An 11,443-nucleotide genomic window follows, 5' to 3' on the forward strand; every position below is an offset into this window, starting at 1 on the left:
AAATAAAATGGAGAGGCTACTCTGGAGGTCACTCTTACACTGCTTCAGTTAGACATTGCTACTATCATAACTTACTTAAAATAAAATCATTCCTGCCAATACTAAAGAATACCTAGGGTATTATATAAGATTCTACAAAGGTTCCATGTACCAGGGTGACTTTCCAGAAACCTACAACCTCCAGATGGGTTCCGGAACCAGATAATCCTGAAATGCAAAGGAGCCAGCATTTCCAGAACATGAACTAGTTCTATCCCCCATCCCATATTATCGACAGCCCCTTCCAACATGAAAAAGTTAGAATGGCCATATCCCAAATATTCCTAAAGAGTGAAAGAAAGATCAAAGGTGATGGAATTATACAGAGAAGGTCAGGTTTAACAAATGAGTATAACTGCTGAATAGTATATTGATATTTCTTTTTTAATTTCCAGTACCTTGGAGAACCTAGAAATAAAAACTAAAATCATGGTTTTACCAAATACCAAACTGTGAAATCTGTTGTACAACTAATTGTTGCCATGTACTCTGAAAATTACTGTTTTTTTGTATATATGTTATTTCTCACAAAAAAAGAATAAAAACATGAGGAAGAGTTTAATACAGAAGATAGGATTTAACAAATGAATATGACTGCTCAATCAATATATTGATATTTCTTTTGGTCTCCAGTGTCTTAGACTGGCTAGAAGAAAAAATGAAAAACTGTGGAACTGTAACCCATACCAAACTGTTCTATAACTACTTGTTAAAATGTACTTGGAAATTTATTGCTTATTTGCATATGTTATTTTTCACAATAAAAAAAACTTTAAAAAAATCTCTGCTATATAGTAATTAGACAGCCATTTGGATCCAAACAGTAACCTGAAATGCAATAACACCAGTATCAAAACTACGTTTTACAGCCCCCCCAAATATTAATATTTATTTCTACCATATTATATAATACTATTAAGTATAGTTCTAACCACCAAGAGTTTTAGCTCAAGAGCTGGAAGTCTCTGTTGGTCTCACCTTGGTACAGACCACCCGTACAACCACCTTCCAAAAGGCAGAGGAATCAGACCCAGGTTGTACTTCAAAGAGAAGATGTTTTTCCTGGCCAGAAGCCACCTTACCAGTTCTGAAAAGAGATAAATCCATTATTAATTTTACAAAAAGTCATAAAAAGTAATGCAGTTATAAAACCAGATTCAAGAAACACTTAAACAAAAGGAAAACTGAAAAACCACACAAAGAAATAATTATAATACTGTAATAATTGGATTCTTATAACAGTAATAATCAATGTTTTAAAAATAATCATACAACTTAATTTCCAAGGTTTTTAAAGTCAAAACAGTGAAATGGTATTTATAAAGCCCTTTTTCACATCTATATCTCATGATCTTTAAATTTCAAAGACAATTAGGAAAAAGTCCAAAAAATCAAGTAGTTAAAAGTTTTAACTTGTTTCACTTATCCAAATGTTGACTATTTGCTCAGATGTATATAAAGTGTGAAAAACTTTTGCTTTGCTTGAATCCTTATTGAAGCAACAACACTAATATATCTCTTTGAAAATTTTTGTTTCGTAGATAATTTGGGCTGAACCAAGCAAAAGAGGTGATTTTTATTTTGAGAGACACTTTAAATATAGCTCTACTGTGCTCCTTAACATAATAATTTTAACTTAGAGAGCCACAAGATTCTAATGTAAAAAAATAATACTTTTGGAGGGTAACTTAATATCATACTATCAACACCAATTTAAGCCAATTCAAAAACATTCTTAAATATTGCAGCTTTCTTTTATCATTATTAACATTTCTCTCTGAACACCAGTGGGGATATATCACACTCAACTAAGTGACTTACAGGTAAATAAATGAAACCATCAAAAATTTAGAAACTACCCTAGGTAACCAAGTATGCCAATGAAAATATTTCAGCTGCACCAGTTCCCAGTTTTGTTTTCTAACTCCCAAGCCATGCTCCCTCTGCACAGGTTTAACCTTACAGTCCTCAGATAGTAATGCACTTATGAAATGCCCAACTCTGATCCATGGAAACTGATTTTAAGAACCAAAGCCTGTCAGAAACTTCTTGTGTTAAATAAATAAAAGGAAGGTATTCTTCACCATCACATTTACATTACATGTAAGTTTACCAGGCAGATGATTCCACAGGACACATTTTATCCGTTATCTTTAGGACAAAAGGCAAAACTTTATCGAACAGATTGGGCTTATGCATTAAAAACTCTAAAAGGGATGGCAAATGTCATTAATTATTCCTCATAAGAGTTAAAACAATAAACATAAAAAAGCATTTTATTCTTATGATACTGTTAAAATTTTCAACCAACTTTACTCCTTAAGAATATGGTTCTAGAAATAATACTTTAAATACTACCATTTGGATGATTAAAAACAACAAAAAAGACAATGCCAGAGTATTAAGCTACGGCTATTAAACGTTTGTCATATAAGATTGTACAATACAGAAATATATAGAGTAAAATGTAAAATCCCCCTTCACTGTCCTCTTTCCCCAGCAATTCCCCACCCAGAGACAAGCACTATGAACAGTCGAGTGTATATTCTTCTAGTTCATTTCCATCCTTCTATAATCTGTCTACCTATACAAATTTTATTAATGAATGAAATCAATTGTTCTTAAAAGAAATGATCTCCTAAAATAATTTCCATTTTCAAGACATTCTTAATTCTTCATGACTGGCTAATAAGAGTAAACTCCACCCATGTCCACAGGAAGCAGTATTTCATTCTCCTTATCTAACGTGTAACAGATTGCCAAGTATGGCTCATCATTTAACACAGCTATCACAAAGTCTAGGGAGTAGGTTCATGTATCTTACCCTAAACTATTAATTGTGAGTATAATGTAAGTTCAGATACTGGTAAGTGGTTTTATTTGTACTTTTTTAGTTTTAAGCAGAGGGAATGTGTGATAGCGGAAAGAGCTTCGGACTCAGGAGACCTAGATCTGCTACCAGTATTTAGACAATCATTTTAGATCTCAGTTAAATGGTCCAACAATCAGGAGAGTGCCTTGCACATGGTATATGCTAAGTACATGTTAGCTAAACCAAATAGACTAAGGAGAGAACCTTTAATATCTCATTTAAGAAGCAACTCCAATGAGTTATAATTATACCACTGGGGGATAGAAGATACATATAAAGAAGGGTGAGTGTGGGTCCTGCCAGAGGGAGACTTAATAGTAAGAAGTGGAATCTGCCCATCTGTCACTAAACGAGAAATCAAACAAACCAAAAAGTATTATTTTAAAAGGGCCATTGAGGGGCACTGTACTTTAATAGCTTCTATACTGACCAGTATAAAAATTGATATGATAAAGACCTATTTCATGAAGAAAAAGTTCAATTCTACTAGGTGTGCTCTTTATGAAGGCAGAGATATTTATATCCTACCTTAGATAGAAATTTATTCAAAACAGTTAAGTAGGGATTTAAAAGGTGTTAGATTATTAAAAAATATAATAAAGTGATGATCTCATTCCTCAATGATGAAAAATGAACTATTACTATACTACATATGTGTTTCTTTGACAAAATAATGGCTCAGTGAGCAAACAAACAGATTTTTTTTAAGCAGCTGAATTGGTTGTTGTACAAAAACCTTCTCAGTGTAGGAGTCTTTCTCTAGAGTGATTATATTGGCACATTCCCTTTTGCTATGCATCTCTTTAGTGCTTTCAAACAGAAGACGATTTAGCCTATTGCACAACTGCTGAGGTGTTAGGTTGTAGATTCTAGAATTGCTTCAGTATGTTTGTGTTCTATCTTCCCCATTTTAAGTTCCTTCAGTCTCTTCTGTCCCCATTACATATTTCAAAATCATTACACTGAGTTATTAAATAGGCACTAATAAATATTTTCTAACTGCTACTGAAAACTGTTTGAAATTAAAGGAATAATACATGTCATTATGGTAAGTCTTACCATTCAATAATCTTTGTCTATCTCTTATACAGCCATACCATATGGAGTATACATCAGGGGTAAACAAAATAAAATGAAAAAGAGCAAGTCTTACATATCATTAAGTTCAGCTACTCTCCCAAGAAATTCTTCATAAGTTAAGGAGCCACTGTCTCGAACCAATGTGACATGCTTTGCTACTTTTTCTGGTAACTTGTTAAGAACCAGTTGTGTCTGATCTGAAAATTGTTGTCCCATGATGAAATGATGTCTTTCAAAATCCAGAAAGAGTGGTGCTTCATTCACATAGTTTCTGTCAAATATACATAAAAGTTACTCTTATATATAATATAAAAACAGCAATATACTCATCTCTTAAAAAAATTTTTTTTAAAAATTAGGAATATCATTAAGTGACAGTTCAGTAAATTTACATGAGGCTAAGGTAGAAGTTCAAGTGATTATATTTTTAAAGTAAGGATTTAGCTTTCTATTTTTTTCAGATATAGCTAAATGAGGGTGATGAACCTTTAATCCCTATAATTTTGCCAATGCAAGAAGCATTTTTAAAAACCCACAGGCATTTAAGTGATTGTGAAGTTTGCCTACATTATATAATTTTCTTAAGAATTTTCCTGACTGCTTACCATGTGTTGGGCTCCAAACTAAGTGCCTTCTGTATATTATCTCATTTATTTCTTACAACCCTAACAGGTAGGCATTATTCTATTACTATTTTACAAATAAGGAAACGGGGCTAAGTAACTTATCTCAGATTAGTCAGTTGATAAATGATGGAACTGCAATTTGAACTCATTCTTTTCAAATTCTAGTGCTCACGCTGCTAACCACGACGACTAACTCATTATATAATTATATCAGCTAAAAAAGCATTTTGTGTTGCATCATTTTATTTATAAATGCATAACATTTTAAAATTTTAAGGTACATGTATATAAAATAGATTTCTGTATTGAAAAACCTAAGGACATTAAAATATTTGATACTTTAAATACCTCACACTTTCTGCTTAGGAAAAAAAGAGGTACAGTACTTTTGCTTTATAATTCTTTCAGGTATTATTAACTTTGAACATTTCTAAATAAGAAGATGCTATTTCAGTTAAAAGGCTGGAGCACTGCTTTAATAATCTACTATCAAAATAGATCAATAATTAGTTGAGTTGTCTTTACATTTTAATCACAAAACATGTATTTAATAACTATTCCTCTAGAGTCTTGAAAGATAGAATTAACCGTATGTAGCGCAGCCAGAGATGAGTTGGATGTATATTTTCTAAACAGCATTTTTCCTTTAGTAAATAATGTTTTATCAGAACATCAAGTATTGAGAATATGGTTAAATACTTAGAAAATAAGCTAAATTTTTAGTATTTAGCTATGGTGACGTTTTATAACTGAATGTGAAAATCCCTATTTAATATGAACATCACTAATCATAATATAGCAACTAATATTTTCTGTTCACTTCCATTGTGCAACACACTCTTAATAAGTACTCTACATGTATTCATGAATTCAAGCCATTTAAATACCCATAATGACCATTTTATTGATAAATAGCATACTTGAAGCAGGTAGAGAGAGATTAAAATAATTTGCTCAAGTAACTGCTTTACCCTCCATTTAAAAAAAAATAATAAAATTAGAAGAAAAAAAGCATTACAAATGTAAAAATCTCCCAATTTCTGTAAAAAGAAATCCCAATTTATTTACTCATCAGAATAATTATTTTATCTCACCCAAATTAGCACCATTTCATACAAAGCAGGTTGAATAGTAACATTACTTACACAGGAAAAGTTTTGCTGGGAAATCTGCTTTATAATTAAAAATAAATAAATAAAATGATAACTTTAAAATATAAAACCACTGGATATTTATATTAATATATTTATTTTTCAATAACCATACTTGTACAAATTTTGCTTTTGGTAAAATTTAACCAAAATTTTAAAATTAAAATTTAACGTATTATACTTGAAGTTTATTTTCTAGTTTACCTTGAATACAGGAAAAAAAAAATCAACAACAATTACTGTTTTGAACATGAGCCTACTCAGCATAAGTAAATATCATATTACAGAGATAAATGAAAGGAAGCTATTGGGGAAGATCCAGCCCACTTAAAAAACACCTTTGAAGGCAAAATTATGTATCTTAAATATAGCTAAGTAGATTCAATAGCAACTGTATCCAAAGTGGTATAATAAAAGATTTTAGCCTGAAGGAGGTATCCAGGGTATTCAACATCATTGATTTCTGGATTCCACAGATTATAAAATCTCAAAGCAACACAGTATTGCACACTTCCCTATATTCTACATAAGAAGAGTTTCCAAAAACAAACAAAAAATTCCCCAAATTTAATAAAACAACTATTTCATTTTAAAAAGAACAATTTATAATCTAAAAAGTAGAAAGATATAATGATAGGATAAAAGTCCTTCCCAAAAAGGACAGTAACTTCACACTGACACATACTACATATGTACCCGTACACAACACATTGCCCTTATTTCCCTTGTTCTAATCTAAACCTGTAAAAAACATGATCAGGAGTTGACAGTTGATGATAAGGAGCCACTGTGTAGCAAGGCCCTCTTTAAAATTAAATTCAACAAGTACTCTTTTCCTGGCACTATGCTATGCTCTGGGGCTACAATCGTGAGCAAAAGAAGCATTTTGGGCTCTGGCCCCTATGGAGTATTTAATACAGTGGGGGAGGAGATAGTAAACATACAAATAAATATATAATTAGAAAATGAGAAGTGCTAAGCCAAAGTAGTATAGGATGTGCTGAAAGCCTATAAAGGGGGATTTGGCCTAGTCTTGTATGAGGGAAGAAAGCCCTGAGTAACATCTGATTTGAGATCAGGACAGTCAGAGTAAGCCAGAGAAGAGAAGTGAGATCGCGGTGAGGGGACAACCTTCTTGGCAGAGGTTACAGAAAGTGGCTGAAATAGGGATTAAGATGCCTTTGAGGCAATTAGAAAGACCAGTGACTAAGGTGGCGAAGGAGGGTGAATGGCACCAATATGGGTGTTCAACATTTTTATTGATGATCTGAAGACAAGACTGCATGCCTATCTAGAGTGTAGATGACCCAAAATGGAAGGAATGAATAATAGATGCTGAATAATAGAATCAAGACTGAAATAGATACTGACTTGCTGAAACTGAATAAATTCTATTTAATAAAACTAAAAGTTAAATTCTGGATGTCTGAAATGTCAACTACGTAAAAACACATAGGTAGGATGTATTTAAAAGGAATAAAAATATAAAAGATCAGGATGGGGGGGTAGTAAAAATAAATTGATAGTATAATAGGGATACCAAAGATGTTAAAATAATCCTAAACTCTTGCCAAAAAGCAGATGTAGAGCAAGGAGTCTATCAGTCCCACTGTACCCTGGACTTGTCCGATCACACAGCAAAAAATACAGATATTTTGTATTCAGCTCTAGGCAGTCATACTTTTGAAGGGTATTAATAAATTAGAACATATTCGCAAGGGCAACCAAGATGTATGGGTCTAGAAAAGGAAACAAAACTTTATTCTAGATAATCATAGCTCAGTAACAATATGGGGCGACATGATAATTTTGTTCAAATATTTGCAGAGCTGTCATGAGGAAGAGGAAGTAAGATTTATTTTATACAGCTACAGAGAACAGAACGGCCAATAAGAAGAAATTAGAGAGGCATATTTCAGGTCAATATAAGAATTTCCTACCATCCATTATTATCAAGAGTAGAAAAAACTATCCTGCAATGTGCTTCCTGTCATTAGAAGTGTGTAAGCAAAGATTACAAGTTTATCTAACAGGTGCTTTGGGTGAAAAGGAAAACAGGAGACCTTTAACTTAATATTTTATTCAAAATGAGCCTTAACCTCCCTCTAACTTTCCACTACCAACCTAATCAATAAAGAGTCTAAACAACTAGACTTGACAACTTTAAATTATACCTATATTACTTATCAAAGAAAAAAAGTAAATACAGCAACAACAAAGAAAAAACAAAGCTTTTGGAACATAGAGTCTTAATATTTAGTGTCAAGCAAACATGTAATGACATTTAATCAACATACCTGCCAACACCACCTTTAAAGAAAAAAATAAAAACCCTAAAGGCTGGTATATTGAGTTAAAGAATATCCCCCATTGTTCCTGCATTGTTTTGATGTGGTGTCCTAACTTTGAATGATAAGGCTTACACTTTGAGGCAACATATTAACTTGTTATCTTGTGATTGCACTTGATGCTCTGAAAACCAGATACTAAAGCCTCGGATTAAAAGAGAACACCTAGGGCCGCGGTGGCTCAGCGGGCAAAGTGCTTGCCTGCTATGCCGGAGGACCTCGGTTCGATTCCCGGCCCCAGCCCATGTAACAAAAAACGGAAAAACAAAATACAATAAAACAAGAAAATGTTTAAAGATGTTTCCCTTTCTTCCTTCCTTCCTTCTATCCTTCCTTCCTTCTCTCTGTCTTTCCTTTAAAAAAAAAAAAATAAAAAATAAAAAAAATAAAAAAAAAAAAAAAAAAAAAGAGAACACCTAACTAGAGACTACCTAAGAGAGCCTAGAATAGTGGTTCTCAACCTGATTCAATGGTGAGAGTCTGGAATTTAGGGTTCATTTTGAAAATCATAAAATACTGATAAATAGTAATGTCTATCACTAGCATAAAAATATGACTCTGTGATCTAACTGCAATATAAAACCACAACTAGAAGTACATATTCACAAAAACCATATGCTGAAACCATCCTCTATCATCCACCATCGGCTCTTCAGTGTCCCTCTTCCATACTCCCACAGTACTCTGAACATACTTTGATGCTAGCACATATCATCCAATTAGGTCATTTGATCATCCCCCTCTGGGAGCTTTTTGAGAATAGCAGTTGTGTTTTCACTTCTGGCAGATAAATGTTTATTGAATGAATGCAGTTTACTGAATGGATGCAGTAAATACTGTTGAAAGTTTTTGCTTTTTATATTATTTGCTCTGTACTCTTTAATTTATTCAGTTGTGTACTACTACTAACTTGGAGAGATACAGAAGTTAAAGAAAAATATATGGAAGAAAAAACTATAAAACTAGAAATTCATCATTAATGTTTATGTAAATCAGGAAACAATCATTATTTGATACTAGCATTATATGATATGCCTCCATTTAAATCATGGAACAGTATCACATAGGAACATATTTTACAAACTGTTAGCACAGAATTCTGCAAAAGACAAACCTCTGGTCAATGTTTCTCAAAGAATGAGAAGCTCCTATACTATTGTGCCATCTTTAACAATCCTTCTAGACTTTTCTAAATAAAGAATAACTGTTATTTTGAAACTCATGAGAACACTAAGGATTCCAAAAATGCCACATTCTCTAGTGGGTGTTACATATATTTGATCACTTCTTTTTCTAACAAATGCATTGTTGTACTCCAAATATTCCTTACAAAAATATAAAATTCACATCCTGGGTAGTTGGCAAAACAAAACAAAACACACAAAAAAACTCCCTGACAATCTAAACCATAATCCATTCATAAAAGGATTAAAGCAAGGTTGCTGAAATAAGATGAATAGTTCACAAGTGATGCAATTATTTAGGAAACCTCTCTGAAATCTTTTGTCCATCAGATTATCTTCTTTACTTGTTAAAAAGATACTTATAATTGAAATAATCAACTACTATTTTCATTTCAAGGCACCTTTAACCTCAGTGATAAAAACCAAGTACTAGATCTAGGTCCCTGAGGATACTATTTACTTTATTACTCACTGCTTACTCAAACTCGAGATCTGTAAACAGATTATTAGATCATTAGCTGTTTTTCCAGACAAGATGTTAACTGTTATGAAACAGGTAAGACATAGTAAAACAATTAGGCCAGTCAGGTCATTATATAGTGTGGAGTGTCTGTTTTGGGCTTTAAATCTTAATCAGGAAAAAAAACCTATACAGAGAGAGGAAGGAAGGAAAGAAGAGAGGGAGGGAGGGAGGAAAAAAACTACTCAAGGATAGTGAGTATTTGGAGATTATGAATCTAGATTTCTAACAGCACCAGCATGTTTACTAAATACACTCATATTTGGAAAAATATGCTACAGCTGTAAGAATTCTCCCTGGACATTTTTGGGAGGAGGAGGGGAAGGGAAGTATGTAAGTGTTTAGATAGTGAACCAAGCAGGATTAGGCTAAATACATAAAACACAAAGTTCAAAGTTCACCGACATTAACTGACAAGGAACTAATATATTTTGAAAACATACAATAATATCCCGAAGGAAAATATTTAGAAACTGAAGCGAGACGCCAACAAAGGAAAGGAGAAAAATCCATTCTATTTTTGAGTTCTGAATTCAGAAAGCATCACTTCTCTGAGTGACTTCAACATAGAGGTGACTAATTTAGGATCGCTGGACCACTACAGCTACAGGCCATGACGAAATGATAAATGAATGGAGTTCATTTTATAGTAAGAAAAATGATGGGGTTTGGGGTACGGATATGATTTATTTGGGGCAGAAGATTATAAACAACAGGCAGTTTTAAGGCAGGTTTATAAAAAGACCAGAGGAAAGAACTGAATCATCTGGCATAGTGAAACAGGGGGCGTAGGAATACAGAAATACACTGTAATTTAATAAAGGTGTTGAAATAAATTTCAAAAATGTCAAATACACATTTTGCAACAGGAGACAAATAACTGAAGAAAAATTTTCAAAAGCTGTCAAAGGAGATTTCCAGGGATAATCATAATTTGTTAGGAAGGAGACGTCATTTTGCCCCAAGGTAGCTAATTCCGCAAGGAAAGGCCTTTGGGAAGGGAAGCAGCCCAGTTAATTTAGAAATGTAGGGGTTAAGTAGATCGAGTAGGCTACATCTGGGCTAACGCCCCAGGAAAAGGGTCACAACATCGCGCACCACCCTCGAGCTGGCTCTTCTTCCCTTGTCGCCTCGGCCCCTCCCCAAACGCACCTGGACTTTTAACCAACAGCTACAGTCCGGGGGGACGACTGACTGCGCCGGCGGCAACATTCAAAAAAACCGTTTGGGACTGGGAAATGGAAAACTGTCTTCTGATCCCCCAGAGCCACCCTCAAGGCCGGGCAAACCACCTTCACCCCGCAGCAGCTGGAAACCACCGCGTTGGGGATGGTGAGTCCAGGAAAAAGGGCCTCCCGCGCCAACCCCGCGCTCTAAACCGAGGCCTGGACAGAGCGGCGGAACCAGGCCTAGTTCCTCCCTGGCGCTCGGCTCAGCAGCCGACGCCCGGCTGGCGTTTCCACTCCCACCGCGAGGGAATCGGTAAAAGAACAGCGCTGCGGAGCTCACCCCAGCTTCAAGACATCGCGCTCCCAGCAGCAGAGCCGCGCCTCAGCCCCGGGCTCTGACCCGCAGCCTAGGGCTGCGGCTGGAGGCTGGTCCCAGTCGCACCTCAGTGACGCG

General features: G+C 34.4%; 1 protein-coding gene across 2 annotated transcripts in view; it reads right to left on the bottom strand.

Moving 5' to 3' along the window:
- The window catches only part of RNF141 (ring finger protein 141), a 42,296-nt gene extending 30,861 nt beyond the window's left edge, over positions 1–11,435 (bottom strand). Inside the window, exons 1-3 of one of the 2 annotated variants that reach the window (XM_077113984.1) lie at positions 11,330–11,435; positions 4,065–4,262; positions 1,018–1,126 (exon numbers count right to left, since the gene is read on the bottom strand). In XM_077113984.1, the coding sequence (XP_076970099.1) occupies positions 1,018–1,126; positions 4,065–4,207 (252 nt within the window). In that variant the 5' untranslated portion in view covers positions 4,208–4,262; positions 11,330–11,435. Of the gene's footprint in view, positions 1–1,017; positions 1,127–4,064; positions 4,263–10,972; positions 11,280–11,329 lie in introns of those variants that run through there. The other variant, XM_077113985.1, reaches the window with a different exon arrangement.
- Positions 11,436–11,443: the final 8 nt, after the last annotated feature.

This window comes from Tamandua tetradactyla, chromosome 8 (genome assembly GCF_023851605.1).
Source record: "Tamandua tetradactyla isolate mTamTet1 chromosome 8, mTamTet1.pri, whole genome shotgun sequence".
Lineage (NCBI taxonomy): Eukaryota > Metazoa > Chordata > Mammalia > Pilosa > Myrmecophagidae > Tamandua > Tamandua tetradactyla.